General features: G+C 42.0%; 1 protein-coding gene across 2 annotated transcripts in view; it reads left to right on the top strand.

Moving 5' to 3' along the window:
* Positions 1-15,714, top strand: part of LOC306792869 (glutamate receptor ionotropic, kainate 2-like) — a gene marked incomplete at its 5' end in the record, with an annotated part of 58,940 nt that extends 43,226 nt beyond the window's left edge. For both annotated transcript variants that reach the window (XM_079290229.1, XM_079290230.1), the window contains 9 exons: positions 1,193-1,300; positions 1,447-1,560; positions 1,656-1,862; positions 2,579-2,802; positions 6,194-6,312; positions 7,279-7,496; positions 9,129-9,354; positions 12,624-12,874; positions 15,524-15,714. In XM_079290229.1, coding sequence (XP_079146355.1) covers positions 1,193-1,300; positions 1,447-1,560; positions 1,656-1,862; positions 2,579-2,802; positions 6,194-6,312; positions 7,279-7,496; positions 9,129-9,354; positions 12,624-12,874; positions 15,524-15,688 — 1,632 coding nt within the window. In that variant the 3' untranslated portion in view covers positions 15,689-15,714. The remainder of the gene's footprint in view (positions 1-1,192; positions 1,301-1,446; positions 1,561-1,655; positions 1,863-2,578; positions 2,803-6,193; positions 6,313-7,278; positions 7,497-9,128; positions 9,355-12,623; positions 12,875-15,523) is intronic.
* Positions 15,715-19,700: the final 3,986 nt, after the last annotated feature.

A 19,700-nucleotide genomic window follows, 5' to 3' on the forward strand; every position in this document is an offset into this window, starting at 1 on the left:
ACTAGCGCGAGCCTCCGCTGACGGCACACAAGCTCCGAGCATGAACGGAGGCATTTATGCTCTATGAGCCGTGCGCTGCATTATTCTCCGAAACGCCAGAGGTTGTACAAACAAAATGAACTGCGAGGAATCAAAAAGACAACGCGTGTAACCCATAGATACGCCCATGAACTGTAGGTGTAACTGGCAAAAATACTGAAACGAGGGGTTGTGAATATCTTTAAACGCATATCTCACATTAAGTACTTCATTAAAATCAAGTATTATATGCATTGGAAAGAAAAGAAGGTTAAATATCCTGTAAACAATTTGATTTGGCTGGAAAAATATCTACTCAAATGAAGATTTTTACCACCTCATGTTTCTAAAGCGACTCAAAACGAATTGGCCTATTTAGTATAATCCCTAAACATGGAAATTGTTTTTTTTATCAGTGAACTATTTGTGACAGGCACGTGAACGCGCGTGCCAAGTTACAAAAAATCAGAGATAATTACGTCATTTTCTGGCGCGCCTTGCGTCGGCTTCAATATGACAAGTATGAAATAAGCTCGAGATGCCAGCAAATCCACTGTCCCAAGTCTATTGCTTATTCTTAACACTTTAAATCATCTTCATAATGTAATCTGAATAACCATCGCATTATCCGCAGCAACTACATGTTTTTTTGTGATGTTTCACTCCCTGTCTCCCACTTTCTCTCCGTGCATATCTCCACCCGTGTTTATATCAAAGCCTTTGTGTGTCTCCTTAGCTGTAGTCCGGGTCAGCCATTTTGCTTTGTTCTGCAAAACTCTTTCATTCTGTGGATGGTATCATCGCAGGTCATTTTCAGATTGAGCCATTGTAGTAGCTGGCACGTCCTCCCCCTCCCATGTCTGCTAGCGCTCTCCATGCCCGTCTGTTTCTCCAACGGCTTTGAAGTGAAACTTCAATCACAATGAACCACATGCATAATGAACTCTTACCTGTCAAAACTGCTTTTATTCTGGCTGCTTTATTGGTTGGTTTTTTTGTTATGTTGTTGAGAGAGACAGTGAGGGGAGAGTCAGACAAAATTCATAATTGGGACAGAAAACGTTTTACAGGTAGCGGGTTAGATTGATGCTGATGAGACAGATGATAACTTAAGGATAATGGCATGACTGCGCTGAGGATTTTGAGTTATTATGATGTGCGCTTCTGTCCGCAGGCTCACTGGGACGGTTTGACAGGACGTGTTCTCTTCAACAAGACCAATGGACTGAGGACAGACTTCGACCTGGATGTCATCAGTCTGAAGGAGGATGGGCTGGAAAAGGTGTGTCAAACCTTGGTGTAGTTGATGATGTGTGAGTCTTAAAGGGGGGGGGGGGAAAGGAAATGTTGGGCTGAATGCTTTTCAAGCATTATTTTTCCTGTCGTTAGACGAGGTGATATAGATTTGACACTGAATTGTTTCAACAGATTGGAACATGGGATCCTCCCAGCGGTCTCAATATGACAGAGTCTCACAGAAGCAAGACATCCAACATCACAGATTCTCTGGCCAACAAATCCCTGCGTGTATCCACCATACTGGTAGACACAGGCAGCGCAAACTCACTCACCAAATACACACAGAAGATAAAGACGCACAGAAAAAAACCCCAGCTTGACTTCTTTTCCCTGTATAGGAGGAGCCATATGTGATGTTTAAGAAGTCAGACAAGCCTCTGTATGGGAACGACCGTTTTGAGGGCTACTGTATCGACATGCTGAGGGAGCTCTCTGGCATCCTCGGCTTCCACTATGAGCTGCGATTGGTGGAAGATGGGAAGTATGGAGCGCTGGATGAGTCCACGGGCCAATGGAACGGCATGGTGCGGGAGCTAATGGACCATGTGAGTCAATAATCGCCAGGAGTGCACATAGGGAGATGCAGAAAATGCAAACAAAAAATAAAAAAATGCAAATACATTACTGTAAATCTCTTAAAGCAGATTAACATATATTTTCTGCATTTTCAGTTTATTTACTGACAACAGCCAACAATGCAATGTCCCAAACATGCCTGAGACGTATAATTGATTGCTTCAATGAATGTTTCCATTTGCTACTCTACAACTGAGTCATAGTTTGTTAGTTGGCATGAACAGTAGAAAAAAGTAAGAGCAATATGCAAAATCGGAACAGAAACAGAAAGTCTTGCAAAGGAAACCAAAACTGGCACTGTAAGATGAAAAAAAGCATTTCTTGGAGGGGTTATGCAAAAGTAACACCGATGATGGCTAATCTTACATTTTAGGGGATTTAAGGATACTTTGTCACAGAATAATCTAATCCCAAAATTGTTGCCTTGGTGACTGACTTTTAACACCACATAAGAAGGATCAGACATATAACCTGTAATTTCCAGAGAAACTCAACCTACCTGCTAATCCCTCTGAATTTATGACCCCAGATGTTTCCTCTCCTCTCTCATGGCTCTTCCTCCTGTACATATTGACCAGACCAGCTGTTGACGGAAATCAGTGGTTAATTAAATTGTTTTTTATTGGTTGACTCCCCCCCCCCCACACACACACACACACACTCAACCACTATTATCTCATTGCAGAAAGCAGACCTGGCAGTGTCTCCTCTGGCCATCACCTACGTCAGGGAGAAGGTCATCGACTTCTCAAAGCCCTACATGACGCTGGGGATAAGTATCCTGTACCGCAAGCCCAACGGAACCAACCCTGGGGTCTTCTCCTTTCTCAACCCCCTCTCGCCCGATATCTGGATGTATATTCTGCTGGCTTGCTTGGGTGTCAGTTGTGTGCTGTTTGTCATAGCCAGGTAACATGTCAAGCCCCCCACCCCACCCCCCTTTCCCTTTCTTCTTCCTTCCTTCCTTCCTTCCTTCCTCCACGTCCTTCTTTCCTACCTGTTTGCACTAACACAGCAGTTGCTCCCTCCGGGCAACAAGCTTTGACTGGTGGCATAATTACTCCAGTAAGAGGCATTGCCTTAAAATACAACTGGAAGTGTACTGTGGATGCCAAAAAAGAAATCTCACATTTCCGAACCTCGCACCAGTACTTGAACTCACCACCCAGAACAGTTTTCATAACAATTGTTTTAACGTCATTATCAAACATTGATAATGACGCTAAAACTTGAAACTTAAAACTTTGATGAAAATAATTAAAAGGTCATTAAAAGGATCAAATGATTTCATGATCTGCAGTGCCTTACAGTAAATTAGCTAAAATGAGGAAAAACACTGGTGTCATTAAAAAATGCTGACACTATTTCGGGCATATTTGCCAAAGCATCAGCAACTGTTAAACCAGCTACTCGTTATATATCTCTGTAAGAAATGTACAAGTACAATTCTTACAGATATCTCGGCGAACCCACCCTCCTAAAACCCCAGATGCATGACCGATGTCGAAAGTTGTGTGTTAACCCCAGGGCTCCTCTTCTTCTGCTTTTATTCCGAGAGGTTTGGGTTTAATGCACATTGCATCTAATGTTACCGGCACAATGATCACATGAGAGGAAAGCAGCAACTGTCACCTAAGTTAGTTCAGAATATGCAAATTATCCCACGTAGCCCTTTGTTTCCACGGATGGTCAGGGTAAGTGATTAGCATGCAATTATATTGATCTTCTTCTGGTTGTAATGAAATGGCCTCAGTGCTCTTATTAAATTATAATGCTCTTGTCTGCATGCATGCGTTGTGCCATTTTTTTTTTTTGCACACCATGGCAAAAAATAGTGCTTGTTTTCACACTATGTGACCGAAAACATTCAGCAAAGTTCAAATCTGAAGTGCAGTGTTTTACTCTTCAGTGCGCTGAGCTAGTTCTCTCATAATTGTGGTATTGATTGCACGGCCACCGATTGATTGGTCAATCCCCCCCAATGCAGAGTATATTATTTCCTTTAATCCTCTGCAAATAGAGTGAGTTGAGTGAGCTTATGAAGTACTGGTGTTGCACAATAACACACTAAACACCTCAATCTCACCAGGGATTCACATCTTTGAACTGCTTCCCACACACACACACACACACACTTTCTGACTTAATAAACTTTCTCATTTCAAGCTCCAGAGAAATACATTTCACTCAGTGGTTCCTTCCAGCTCTGTTTGTGGTTGAATTGATTCCCCTCTTTATTAAGAAAATAAATGGTATTCCTTCAGACCGCAAAATCTTTTCTAGTATAGAAAATGTCCACCTGCCAAGAAGAATGGATGCTTTAAATTGCGTTATAAAAGTTTACATGTAATTACAGGATGTTGCAGTTTTGCAATCCAAGTCCCGGACACCTATGATTTTAACATCCCCAACACAGCCTCTTCACTTGGCCTGAGAAAAGAAAGGCAGCAGATCCATAATGCCAGTCAGAGTAATTGAATCCAACAGACAGTTATTGGAGGGAGCGTGTCGTGTTATTGAGGCCGGGGACGGACGAAGGAGGAGAGGAGCGGGAGAGAGGGATAATCTTTTTAGAATTCTGTGTGCAATACCACATGTCCCTCGTGCTCGGTGTGAGGAGGTGACCTTACGTTCCGCGTGTTCCACGTGTTCCCCTTCTTCCCGGTGATCGGTGTGCAGAACACGACCTGCAGGAATACGGGCCAGCTGCAGGCAAAGGTCACACAGAGGAGCCATCGGCGGGGGTGCATACAGAATACACATGTAGACATTGAGAAGGACAAACGCAATCCACTCATGAGCATGTTGAGATTTACACAGATTTAAACGACCTCACCTATGGCACATATCAGACGTCACCAACAATTGGCCTCGGGCTGCGGCTCAACATTATATGTAACGTCCGTAAACGGCAACATAAATAAATCATCGCAGAAAATATTTGACATTGAGATGGATTTGATTTAGCAAATGCAAATGCACACCCACACAGCTGAAGGCACATGCGCAAACATTCATTTGCCAGAGGCTTGATACACACAGGCATAAAACCACACACAAATACGAACACATGTGAGCGCACACGCAGCGTTCTGCAAAGCTCCATCAGGCCATTGTGCCATTTCGGTTGCCCGTGGTTCCAAGAAGACCAAGCTCATTGGCATTCCGGCAAATCCAACATCCTGATGGGGTTGACAGGAAGAATTATAGTGTGTCATCACAACCATGTCGACATAGATGCTTCTCAAGGGGACAGCATAGAAAATAGCTTCAAAGTAAGAGGAATATGAGTAATTAGGCAGCTGCAGCAACAAGGAGAGATCGAGTGACGTATCTGTATGCAGATCTACAGCAATCATGCAGTCTCTGTGGCAAATATCTGCTGCCATAAAACTGCCGTCAACTAATATTGGGTTTGGTAATGTGAAATGCTGCTCTGTGTCGTACACGGGAAATGCGGTATATTCATATATGCGTCTCTAAAAAGTGCAAATTGCATCACATTTCTGCGCAGCATCAACCTAAAAAACTCGGCCCACCGGCTTATTAGCATGTGGCATGTTGGGGGGGGGGGGGGAGTTGCTAAACAGCCTTACCTGATGCATGTGCAATATTCCCGCTATCACACACTTCAGCACAAACTCAATCAGTTCCTGATGCTTAAGACTAACCCAATCAACCTGCACTAATACCATGCCACTTCTGCTTAGGATAATAAATGAGAAATGTCCAGGGGGGGGGAGGGGGGGGGGTAAACGGGGGAGGTTCATAGGGGAAGCCAGGCAATTGGGGGGAAAGTGAGGTGTGGAATGGTGCAGGATGGGGAAAAGAGGTGAGGGGAGAGTGAGAAAAGAGGAAAAGCAGCTGTTGGGTGGAAGAACAGGGGCAGCATGTTGAGGACGTGGCATCTGCAGAGCAGCAGTGATTGCAGTTGATGGGGGAAACACATAAACGCTCCTGAGTCAGTGAATCCAAATGAGCTCAGAAGCTCATCGCGCACTAGGACATTATCATCAGTGACAGTGTTATTCCAGCCGATTGATCTGTTCTCACAATGAACTGATGGCATTTGAACATGCCAATACGTTGATCTCGGCGAAAGTCAGGATGCTTTGCTTTGGTCTCTGCAGAAGCTGTGACCCTGAGGCCACAATACAGGATTCCTATACATTTACATTCCCTTTGTTCTTGCTCACAATGTTTTAAATGGTATGTTTGATGTGCCCTTTAGTCTGCAACAGTGAACACACTGTTCTTTGCTTCATGCTAACATATGTCTCTGTGCTCTTTCTTTTTATAGGTTTAGCCCTTACGAGTGGTACAACCCGCATCCATGCAACCCAGACTCGGATGTAGTGGAAAACAATTTTACGCTGCTCAATAGTTTCTGGTTTGGAGTTGGGGCTCTCATGCAGCAAGGTAGTTGCCTCAGCCTGTGGCTGCTTTTGCTCTTTGGAGCCGGAGCTCTCTACATCCCACTGTCTCTGAGGGTTGGGCTTTTTGTCCAAGCTGGCGGCAACAAAGAGAGATCTCTGGGGTTCGACTGCTAGAAAGACAGAACTTAGAGTACATGTGCATGTAATGTTTTTATTTTGTTATTTAATCTATGTATCTCATAAGAGCATAGAATATATATTTAATATGAGAGGTATAGATTTGAAAACCATTTGAGTAGAATCAAATGACCCTTGTTTCAAAATCCTGAATTACAAATCAGATTACAATTTGAAGAAGAGTAACAGTATTTCTATTTTTTTTATCAACAGCAGCGCAACTTGCGTGCATTGTGAGATTTATTTCACGATCATACAGTCTAGGAATAGGTTCTTGATCATGATAATGATAGTACTGTAATACCCAGTGTCCTCTCCTCTTGCCCTTGGCCCATCAGCTCAGAGATCAGTGGGGTGTGGAGTCAGGATGTGAGGTCACCTTGGGTACATGACTCTCTGGCCCAAACAGCCTGTCACTTCTCCACGCTGCTCCGAACGATCGATATTGAATGTCTTTGATTTGATGGGATTGATTCATGCAAACACCTTTTTATGTGTGTGTGTGTGTGCGTGTGTGTGTGTGTGTAGGTGTGTGTGTGTGTGTGTGTGTGTGTGTGTGTGTGTGTGTGTGTGTGTGTGTTCCTGGCATTATTTAAAGAATTTACTTGCGACTGAGACAAGATAATTCCACTTGTTTGAAATCCAACAATCATCTTGTCTAGAGAGCTCTCTCAAATGATTTCCTCTTGAAGCGAGTGGTGCATCTGCCTGAGCTGAAAATTTGAAGAGAGTTCTTGAAACAAGTTTGACTGTTTTTAAATGAACTAATCTCATTTATTTTTTTTGCATGTTAAAAACTAACAAATGCCTCCTGCCACCTCCCTCACCCCAGGATCAGAGCTCATGCCCAAGGCCTTGTCGACACGAATAGTGGGAGGCATCTGGTGGTTCTTCACCCTCATCATTATTTCCTCATATACGGCCAACTTGGCTGCCTTCCTCACTGTGGAGAGGATGGAGTCGCCCATCGACTCAGCCGACGACCTGGCCAAGCAAACTAAAATCCTGTACGGGGTGGTGGAGGACGGTGCAACCATGACTTTTTTCAAGGTAGCTATAGGTCTGCCAGGGTGTTTACAGGGTATTTTTCTCGATGAAATATTCTTTTCTTACTTATCAAAGTTATAATTCTTAAGATTTCAGTCTACAGCTACTTTTAGCAGCTACTTTGTCATTAATACAACACAAGAGCAACTGTGCCAGTTTGCGAGGCAGTCAAACAAACTCACGTTGTTTTCGTAAAGATATCAGTCAATAATTATTGCAACAGCAATTTTCATTGATATAGCTCCCTGCTGTATTCAAAACTGTCCAAAAATGAGTGTGTCTGAGACTGTTTGAGACTGTGTTGAGCTGATATGTGCAGTTGCATTTAAAAAGTAGTGAAAGTCACATTCTATAATATAAAGTTAAAAATAAATAAGTAGTCCACATGGCAGATAGGCACTTAATTATGTTATGTGCCAAGCTTCAAATAAAGCCCATTATTCTCCTTCAGTTCCTTGTTCACCAGGCTGATCACGGCTTCCGGAATGAATTGCACCCAAGAGGAAGCCTCTAGAACTGGGGGTGGAGGACATAAGTACTATCCTCCATGATGTCATGGGCATTTGTTTTGAACTGCTGCTCATAGAATGAGACTACGGGGGGCAGTTGTGTAACAGGTGTTTATTATGGTTTAGAGAATACTCTCGATTAAGGAACTTTAGAAGATTTGTAGGATGGGTTTTGGACTTTCGATGTTTTAGTTTCCTGAGGAGCTATTGGCGTTAGTGTACTTTCTTCATTACGGCTTCTGCGTTTTGCTCAAACTTCTGTTATCAAATACTACATTATATTACTTACCGATTTTTTTGTGTGTGTGTTTTTTATGTGTATTTTGACGGATGGGAAAGAAAGCTTTTAAGTGTATGCATGACTGTGAAACCAAAGACAAATTTCCACAAGAGTCGACCCTTAAGATGTCTGTCAATATATGTATACTGGCCCACAACATATTACAACAACAATCACATTGTACAACCACTGGCTCTGTCCTAGGAGCCTCCCTCCTGAAATCAATAACAATCTCCTTCGTCCTGAGGGACATTCAACTCCAGCAGGGCGTTTTCCCACCACTCTACTAAATCATTGAGTTTGGGCCGATGTACCTGTACAGACCCTATAAGAGGAGGACCATGTCGCCCTTGAATTTGATGGCGTGATGGTTGGAATGGATGCTCTTACAGCCATTAGTGTAGAGAATGAACACGCATACACATGCATTGCATCCTGTGAATACCTTGAGTGAAGCTAGGCAATTTGAAATCAGCGCAGGAAAGGCGGACGCCACCATTGATTCAATTCAACACAATTTATTTTGTGAAGCCCAAAATCACAAATGAACAAATTTTGCCTCAGAGGGCTTTACAATCTGTACACATGCCACATGTCACATGCCTCACATCGGTACAGGACAAAAAAAAATCTGAGCTGTTATGTAAAAATGTATCATAAAATGTGTAGCTGGAAAAAAATGCAGACTGTAAATAATGTAAAGAATATTCAGTATTATAACTTCAACTTCCTTTTCTCTGACTTTGAAACAAAATGATTTTAACTGCAGAATTTAGGGTTGATCACCGTATTTATTCCTCATACGCCACCGATCTTATTCCACTTCTATTCTCTGGTATCTCGCAGAAAACCAAAATCTCCACCTACGACAAGATGTGGGAATTCATGAACAGCAGGAGGCAATCTGTGATGGTCAAGAACGTGGATGAGGGCATCCAGCGCGCCTTGACCTCAGACTACGCCTTCCTCATGGAGTCCACCACCATCGAGTTTGTCACCCAGCGCAACTGCAACCTCACACAGGTTGGAGGCCTCATAGACTCCAGAGCCTACGGAGTGGGAACACCGATGGGTAAATATCCTCAAACCTCTACAGTATAAGCCTCTGTGCTGCCTGGTGTGTTTGTGAACAGGTTTGAAACGCTTTCGGCCAGAGAGAGATGCTGCAGATGTACTGTGTGGCAGATAAAGGTACTGTACAGAGTGTGGATGATTGATAAACTCTGAGAACGAAAACGGTTGACCTTTATTGATGGGGTGACGGGTGTAATGGTTCAACAGTGCCAGGTGTAAAAGGTTTATCTTATTGAAAAGCGAATGGCTGAAGAGGTTGAATTTATGTTTAAGGTTAAATTGTGCCCGGGGCTCAAGAAACAGATGCCGTTTGGAGCTCTCCTATAGCAGGGTTGTATTTTTTTTTTCGACCCACAATGCATTGTCTCACAGGATTATTTACAGAGCAGGGAATCAAACCTTGGTTAAAAAATCACGATACTTTAACGGTGTGTTTCAGCCTACTTTGCAGTCACATAAGGCAGTGAGTGCAAGACCGTGAAACAATCAGAAACCAACCCGAAAGTCAATTTAGTCCAATTCCCTGTGACTTACGAGACGCCGTCTAAATTGTGAGCTTTAAACCACAACAACAAAGCACTCGTGGTGTGTGTTCGAGCACTCAGACATTTTCATCCCTGCTTATTTACCCTCTCTTGTCAAAAAATTGCATTCCGACATTTGAAGGCGCCGTCCTATGATGAGGCAGAAGTATCGAAACCACTTTCCACTTCCTGTAATATGTTAACAACTGTGTTGCATATCAAATAGTATTTTGTAGCTTACAACCCTGACGCTCCAGGACACCCTACACAGTAAAGGATGGTTCCAATCCTCGCGTTGCAGAGGTTAGAGTGGTCATGACGAGGCCACGGAGAGCACTTCGACCAGCTGTAATAGCCACATTATATCATGAGTGATATGAAGGCCGTGATTGTAACAAAGCTTCGGTGATGCTGTGAAATATAGTCCCACTGTGGTCCTTATAAGTGCGGAGGCACTAACTCTGATGCCCTTGAGATGGACACACAGACAGAGAATGTGGATCAGCTCTATTTCCATTAATGTGATGACATAGTGTATCAAATACTCTAAATGAGTACAAAATATACCCCAAATCAAATTTAATTCAGCAATAAGTGGGTTAGTCATTTAATGCATAAAAAAAAACATTAAAGATGTCAGCTTTTAAAGTTGTTACTGCCCTCTAAATCATTTCAATCTCTAATGCTGATGTTCATTGCTCAATATTTCAGAAACATGGTTGATCGCAGCCTCTCAAATGTGTCTTCTCTAATAGAAGACGTCTTGCGATAGTTACTTGCGTCATTAATTCAAAGTGAGTTCTGTTTTCATGCCACCAATCCTTTTGGAATAATAGGATTCTTATTTCAGACGGTGGCACTCCCCTTGTTTTCTGGTCCCAAAGAGACCTCAGCCTCCGTGTCAACCTCTGGCCTGTAACTTTTAACGCTGTTTTGCAGTGCATTCCCTGTAGGGCTGTTACAGCAATAAACCAGAGCAAGCTGTAAAATAGGTCTTATAACCTTTTAGTTCTTGGTGGTTTTCACACGTCCTTTTCCCAAAACGCAAATGCATCATCTCCGGCTATCGACTTAAACTGTGATCACATTAATACTTGAGGCCAGACAGTGTGGGAGTGATGGATGTCCTCCAGTGCTGAACATCTGTCAGGTAGTTGTGTATGCACAGCGCTTTTCCATTTGCCCGGGCCCCGCTCTCCATATCCTCCTCTCTAAGGACGCATCCTATTAGCATTTATCCAAGGCCTGCTTTGTTAGGCCATCATTAATCATTTGAAATATGAGGGGAGCCTGAATCGGGGGACTCGGATACTTGAACGATTTCTCATCTTCAAATGAAGTGAGCATTACGCTTTTCACATGCACGTGCACATGCATATACATGACTGCATAGTCAACGCTGTATGTACATGAACGGATTAATGTATCGCATGTACTTTATTGTCTCAAAGTGTGCACGTCACAGAGACATTTTGAGCACAGGCACACAAACAGAAATAGACTATTCGTGATCAACGACGCAAACACTGACATGCTGGTAAGAACTCAGTGGCACTTTGAGTCATTTTCTGTTTTTGTATTGTTGTTCACTTCGTCAGTCTAAATGCACAGAGAGGTGGAGATGAAAGGATGATGGATTGCAATCGGTAAATGATAGATGAGACAGAGGGAGCTAAAGGGGGCTGAGAGGTAAAACTGTGTGAGAGCAACAGACAAAATGATGCTGCCTGCTACCCGGGGCCATAATGAGTTCATTTCCCCCGGAGTTTGAGCACAAAATGTCCCTGTGTTATGTAAAATGATTTCAATTAGCCCACATCACAAAAATTTTACATTTTACCGCTCTTTCATCTCTTTTAAGTCACTAAATAAGCAGATGGAATGTACAACCAGGCCTCATTATGTTTGAGTTCTGTAATCATATAAATACACTTACACGCTTTTGAACCAGTTTATAAATGAAACATGAATGCTCACAGTAAGTATTAATCTTTCCTGGCCTGGTTTCGGGCAGAGAGTATGTGCGCTGCGCCTCGATCGGCCGTGTGTTGTGTGACACATGCTGTGGATGGGAGAGGAACACGACCCCACTCGGGTAGCCTGCAACGATTACTCCTCCTTTGATCAAACCAGCACCCGCTGCGCCTTAATGCCTCATCGCTAATTCTGGCGCCTTCCCACCGTCTGTGGATTTGGGTTCTTTTACTCATCATGACATTAGCATGCATAAAAAACACAGTGATAGAGCAACCCTATCTCAGATACACATATTTAATCCCAAACACTTTCACCCATGTAACGTAGACTCCAACTGGGCTTCTCTGTTCTTTTCCTGTTCATGTGCACCATTTTTAGCATGTGAAAGCGTGTGCAAACAGCAGCTCATTCAGTCACAATCAACAGCAGCTCTGCTACACAAAGCCGAGTCTTTGTTGCCAACTCCCTGTGCATTATAATTCACACACTGCAGAGAGGAGTGAGAATTTTGGAGTCACTCTGTGAATATAGGGATTAGTGGGATTTGAAGAAGGATTTACAGGAAGAAAAAAAACTGTCTCTAAGCAGCCAACAATAACATGAAGGGCTATATGATCACATGCAAGCCAGAGCGTGTTTCATACACCCACCACCGTATATATATATATACACACATACTCAACAATAACTTTGCAAGCCATAATCAGCTTTTATTGTATCCCACTATTATATCCATGCCCACTAATCTCATGCTGTGTCCTCGCAGGATCTCCGTACAGAGACAAGATCACGATCGCCATTCTGCAGCTCCAGGAGGAAGGGAAGCTGCACATGATGAAGGAGAAGTGGTGGAGAGGAAACGGCTGTCCCGAGGAGGAGAGCAAAGAGGCCAGCGCTCTGGGGGTGCAGAACATCGGCGGGATCTTCATCGTGCTGGCTGCAGGACTGGTGCTGTCCGTGTTTGTGGCAGTAGGGGAGGTGATTTACAAGTCTAACCAGAACGCCCAGCTGGAAAAGGTACTGGAGTATTTTCTGATGCATGTTGAGAATTAACTTGAATATATTTTTCCATATATTCTTTGTTTCAGAGATTTGTTGTTTCTATTTGGAGTTGTTGTTCTGTCTTCTTCTACGCACCTGTCAACCTACAGGTGTGCATTACTTCTGCTCTTTATCATGCTTTAGGTAAACTAAACTATACATTTAAGAAATGACACCAAATGATCGAATACAACACAGCATACACACTTGTAGTGTGTCTTTAGTTTGCATGCTTGTTCTCTTTTGCAGGTTTGGGAATGAGTTGGCCATGAAACAATACTCACGTGCCGATATGTACGTGAGTCCTTGGTCGCTGTAGTTTTCCCTCCTCTCCATACTGGCCGTGAAGAGATCCCTTGAACTGAAGCTCATATGAGGTTTCATCCTTCAAATCAAATGGGTATTTTAGTCGTATCGTCTCTTTAGCACAACATTCCTTCTTGTGTTTCCTTGCTGAGCTGCAGTGAAGGGATAACATTAAAGTGACATCATTCTGTACTTTTTACACTGTAACTTTGGTAGCTCCTACTTGTTATATGCTGCAATTTAAAATGCATTTTCGCTCGGACGGAGGACTGTGGATTTTGTCTCCCATCTCTTAATTTGAAGTCACATCAGGATGGTGATCTCTGCATGGCCGGTATGGACGAAAGGAATTATCACAGCGACCAAAAGCTGCATGCGAGTGTTGTTTATAAGACGGACTTGGAACAGAAGAATTGTGACCTGGTCCTTTCATTTTGTCTAAAAACGAAAACATTCACCATTCAGTGCAGCATATTTGCAGCCATTTCTTTCTTCCCCCCTCTGGTTATGTTTCTTTCTAGCAAGGAACTGAATATATTTTAGACTGTTCTATCGGTGCTCTATTTCAGTACTGAGTGCACATGATTCATCACACAGTGTGGAGTATGTCTTTTAGAGCTCTTTAACTCGCACAATGTTTCCAGATAATTGTGAAAGTCCTTTTCAGAGCGTGTTTTAATTAATTCCATCTCCAGAATTAGCACGGTGCAGCAGCGTGTTATTTCATTGCAACACTAATACATTTCTGGCTTTTTTGTTTTAAGGTTTGCATATGTTTCAGAGCACATCTCAGCTATCATTCATCATAAGCCGCAAGACTGGGTCACAATCTTCAGATCATTTGCAAATGCCACAATCTCGACGCTACCACGGTGCGAGTCATTTACATGCAGACAATCAGCCTCTCCTTCTCTATTTTCCTTCCCTACGAATCTCCTCCACCCGAACATCACCCCCTTCATTCTGCTTTTCTCCATCACTCTAATCCATATCCCGCCTCAATGTTTTTCACCGTTTCTTTTTCTCTCACCCTTTCTGCCCCTCACGGCTTCTGTAATCACTCATCTTCTTGAGTCTACAATTCATCTCATTCATGCGGCAGCAAAATATATGTAAAAATGTTGAGAAAAACAATAAAAATACCTGCTGTATAAGCCACCTACAGATATCCATCTCACACACCTACGCACATATACACAAACCGAAAGGTAATTGCTTTATACTTTACTGCTCTCCCTCCTCTTTCACATCTTCTCTCTTCCTACACCCTCGAAGAATTTAAATTAGATTTTGCATAATCAGAGAGTGAACGTATGGAAATTTGTCTTGGCAACGTTGATGCGCAAGCATATTGACATTTATAGGATTTCACACCACATACATATTGCAGGGACAACAGAGGCACATATTGTGAGAGGGTGATGGGTGTTTTAAAAGAAAGTACCAATATTTTTGTATTTTATCTGCTGAAGTGGATATGTTGTCCTTCATTCAATATTGTTATATTGTCTACTTGCGCGCCAAGTGTTGAATGTTTCTCTTTGTTCTTGGCAGGGTGCAAAAGGCTCTAAAATTGCATTTAGACCTTTTTGTAACAGTAGAGCTAAAAAGGAGAAATCTGGAATGAAGGCCTGATTTTTCAAAGATAATATTTCGACAAATTAAGATGTTGGACTATTACACGATTACAGCCTTAACTTATTTTCAAAAATGTCAATCAATCATTGATTGCTGCTACATCTATGTCCATCTTACCATCTAGCCAACCACATGTTCAGCTTGTTAATGATACTACTCAGTTAGCATTGTACGATGACCCATCATATTCTTCCTCTTCCAACCGTTGGGTACTTTTGGTTCTGGAACTGTTTGGTTTGTTTTTTCATGTTCAACATATGACGGTGATGTTTGGATGTCCACATACTTTTGGCCAGGTTTTGCTTCATGATATATACACAGAAACAATATGATAGAAATGGAGAGAAAACGAGGCTTTAAAACACACTATTTTCTTAAGAAAAGACACTTTGAAACAATAGAATTAGCCCAGTATGGACATGGATAGCCCCACCAAAATGTTACCAATTACTGCATACTGTATTTTGAAAAATACGTTTTCATCGGTCGGGTAGGCTAGAATCTCTTTCATATAATACCGATCATCAATGAACCTCTTGTCTTACCAATATTCAATATGTTCTTAAAAAGACAACATTGGCTAATGGTTGTATTATGCGCAGTTGCATTGCTTTGAGTAGAGTAGCGAACAGCATGGTGCCAGCTGTAACTTTTTCCTCTTTCTTGTTTTGCCTCCTGCAGCGATCTTTCTGCAGCGCCATGATGGATGAGCTGCGTGTGTCTCTGAAGTGCCAACGTCGTCTCAAACAGAAGCCTCAGCCGCCCGTCATTGTTAAGACAGAGGAGGTCATTAACATGCACACATTCAACGACCGCAGACTCCCAGGAAAGGAAACCATGGCATGAACGTTAAGCTTACCCTGAACACACACCATGATTAAAAACCATGGAGGGGAGACGGGGTCAAATTAACGCTGACTTAACCACAAACTGAGGTTAGCCGTCAAAACAGGATTCCTTTTTGAACCCACTTGCTTGTGTAGACAGATGTTTCCTGTGGAAATATAGATACCCGAGCAGTGTCACCTCACTGTGACGTTCACTTTTTGAAGGGAGCTGGAAAGGAACTTAAAAGTATGTAAATTGAAATTGGGATCAAAGCAGCTTTGGGTCAAAACGTAAGTCTGGTCCACACTAGAAGTGGACGTAAACATACATACATACACGTAACACATATATTCACACACACACACACACTCATCTGACACACTTTACACCTGTGCAGAAGGCAAAACTCTATTGTGACAGTAACACCAGATGTAGTTTTTCTGTTGATGTCAAAGCCCTTCTGTCTTACCTCCATGTGTGTTTGACCCGATTGTTTCCTCCCGTCAGTGGCTTGAGTTTCTTTCAAATGATTTAAACAAACACTAATCTCCCACCAACAAATGGAATGGTAGTCAGTGCCAAATGGTTTACTATGACCTGATGTAAAGAAAAAAAAGTGATATTTGGTTTGGAATCATCTATGCTGACCTTGTCGAACACTCATCGTTTTCTTCTGTATTGCCTTTCTTGTGCCAAAGTTCTGCCATCGTGAAGAACTATCTATCATGCCTAATATTATGTTCAAAGCCTCTACACGCAACGTATACTGTCAAAGTCCTTATTCATGTTCGTCCTTACATGCGGTCTGCAGTTTTCACTCTGTATCAGTTGTTGTTTAAAAATGCAGGATTTCTACAAAAATGTTTGTTTTTGTACAAGAACAAGACGTTTTGTAGTACTTTGTATCATGGTAGCCCCTCCTGTGGACAAAATATGTAGCAGATACCAACTCAGCCCTCAAATTCTGTCAACTGTTGGTTGTGGGGCTTCAAACTCTGCTGTGTAGGGTTCATTTCTCTCGTCGATCAGAGATTCAGTCTTTTGTCTGTCAGTGTCATGGGGCCAGCTGTACATACTGTGTGGGGACAATGTGGTGGTTTTTGGTGGGTAAGAACAATGAAACTGTAAAGTAGTGGTGCTGAAAGTAGGAAAGGTGGTGACTCATTCTGAAAATAGCAACGAAGCTTCTGTCAGCAAACCTCTGCGGAGAACAAGTGCGGTTAACTATCTGTAGCTCTGACGAGTCACTATAAAATACATAGTAAAACATGCAAAATGTTGCTTGTGTTAAAACATAACTGTCGTCACCGAGCTACAATTTTGTTAGCAGGCTACATTTCAGCCATAGTAGAGTGCAAACAATTCAAGTTTTTTCAAGGGATCTTTGACCGCATCAAGTCATGAGGCAAACTGCTGCACTAGAAGAGGAAAAACGTCACTTCATTTTTTTTTTTTAATGATTCAAACTAGTTGATTTGATTGAAGGAAAGGGTTGAAATAATCTCGTAGAACAGACAGTTTGTGTTTTGGACAAAAATACTTTGAAAACTCAATTTTTTGGCAAAAGACATATAGATCTTTGCAATTGTGACAGGCAGTAAAGATTAATAACTGGCTATAATGTCAACACAAGGTCCATTTGGTAGCTGTTCAGGAGCATTCAGTCATATATAATTTTCATCAGCTAATCAAATTTGCTCAGTTGCCATGTAAGCTTCTAATTGTATTTCTCAGTTGTTTTTTTTAAACCGTCCCAACTAGACAGCTCTTATCTGATCGAGCGATGTAATTGAAAGCTCTCGAGCAGCTACTACGTGTTGAACTTGTTTTCTCACCTGATGTTTCCATGGGCAGGAATGAATTTTGAACCTCAGTGACGGGCGACCTGTGAATGTATGTAACAGTACAACTGCAGTAAATGTGATGTGGAAATGATCAGCGGCTTCGAGGCACTTCCTGTATGTCTTTGGCTTGTTGCTTTACTTACGTTCCCTGAAGGGGTCTTGCAGCAGATCATTTATCCACTAATTGTCTCCAGATTCTTTTCACAAAGTGACACAATCACATTTGGCTCCACGACATTATCTTGTCTGTTAACTCTGTCCCATGTTGTTGAAATGATAAGCATGCTTGGTAGATTACTTCTTCACTGCCTCTGTCTTCTTACACTATTCAGTTCATCATTGGATCTGTTGTTCCAGGGATTTTTAGAGACTAAAAAAACACACACACACACACTGCCCAATGCAAGCGATGACATCTCTGCTGTACATGAATGGAATAAGTCAAATCCTTTAAAACATCTGCATATAAAGATTATAAAGATTGACAGGGAAGACATAATACCGAAACTCGTTGCCGCTTTACAAGTGCTGCTTGTCATTTTCCACGCAGCTAGATTCTAGTGGTGCGAGCTGAAGTGATTGAAAACCTGGAAACATTTATTTAAAAAAAACGCCTTCAAAGGCTTGGCTGTCCTTTCGAAAAAAAACAAATATGAGCTCATGGAATTTGACATTGATGCAAGGTTTTACAAATAATGTCATTAAAAATGTCATAATTGTAGTTGTGCCTCATATTATTCATTCATCTATTTTATTTTATTTTTTGGTGACAAATGAACTGAAGACAGGATATGCTTTGGTAACTTATTTCACTGATGCCATCAAGCACAATGACTTGCAATATATTCTGAAATGTCATCCTCTTCTAATTGATTGAAGGAGGACATTAGGTAATTGCTAAATTGTTAATCAAATCAAGATTGTAGGCATGTTGACCAACTCTTTTTCGGACTGGTCCATCTGTCCACCTGTCTCTCTGACCAAAGACTTTTTGAGATCCCAGAAATCCAGATGACTGTGAGTGCATAGAATACACAATGATACTCGGGAGACCGCACAGCCTGACGAAAAAGGTCCCGAGAATGTTCTCTGCCTCCTGACTTTCTGATCTTTCATTGTTTATTTTGATTTCCCTCCCACAGGCGGGCCATCAGACAGTTCTAGGGTTTCTGACAAGGCTTTCTGGGATTAATGATGAAAAGTGTTTCTGCAGCCCGAGCTCTCTCCTCACAACAGAAATGGCCTTCCCTGTCTGCCCTCCAGATTGACAGGGAAGGGCAGAGCATGCGTCAATGCGTTCAGCAGGGACCATTTAGTCTGTCACACTTATTTCCATCATATTAAGTCCTCTTCCTTCGTTTCCTAAGTGGTTATTGGAAAGGTATCCTTGAATAACATCTTGTTCATTCGCAATTAATGGCCAAGATTGCGTTGTGGACTGAGAATTGCTTTCTGAATGTGACTTTGGCTTGTCATGCAGATATTATAGGCCAAAAGCACCTGCCGAGAAAGATTCTGTGAAGGAGGAAATGTATTCCTCTGCTCATTTCCCGGTGCTTTAAATAATTCAGGGTACCACATTAATAATCATGTAAATCCACTTTTTTACCTTTTATTAGGTACGATTGATGCACTTAAAGTCATCACAGTAGGGGTGGGTGATTTAATGATGACATAAATTGCCAGAGATTTCCATACTGTTAATGGCAACGGTACACATGAATGAATAGGGCTGATTTATGTCAAAGTTTAATTGTTATATAGTTTTTGCACCAATTCATGACTTTTTCCGACAAAGTAAACTATTACATCTTTTTCGACAACCTATACTGTGACTTTTTTTTAACATTTACTATTACTCTTCTGTGACTTTTTTGACATATTATATTATCACATTTTTTTGTAATTTTCTTTGACATACTAAACTACGACTTTTGTCTGAAAAAATTTAAATAACAGTCATAGTATAGTATGTTGTGTGACGACCCCTCCCTTCCATAGGGGTCTGTGCCCTGTTTCCTGTCTGTTTGTCTTTCAGGATGTTCATCGGCCACTGGTGAGCGACACCTGAGCCTGGTTTGGTCCCAGCTATGAAGGCTGCCCCTCTTCTTTGGCTGGTCCTCACTTCCTCTTTGGCTGCTCTACTCTCCTGGGCTGACACGGATGCTGCTTCGATCGATGGATCG

The sequence above is a fragment of the Melanostigma gelatinosum genome (assembly GCF_949748355.1).
Source record: "Melanostigma gelatinosum genome assembly, chromosome: 19".
Lineage (NCBI taxonomy): Eukaryota > Metazoa > Chordata > Actinopteri > Perciformes > Zoarcidae > Melanostigma > Melanostigma gelatinosum.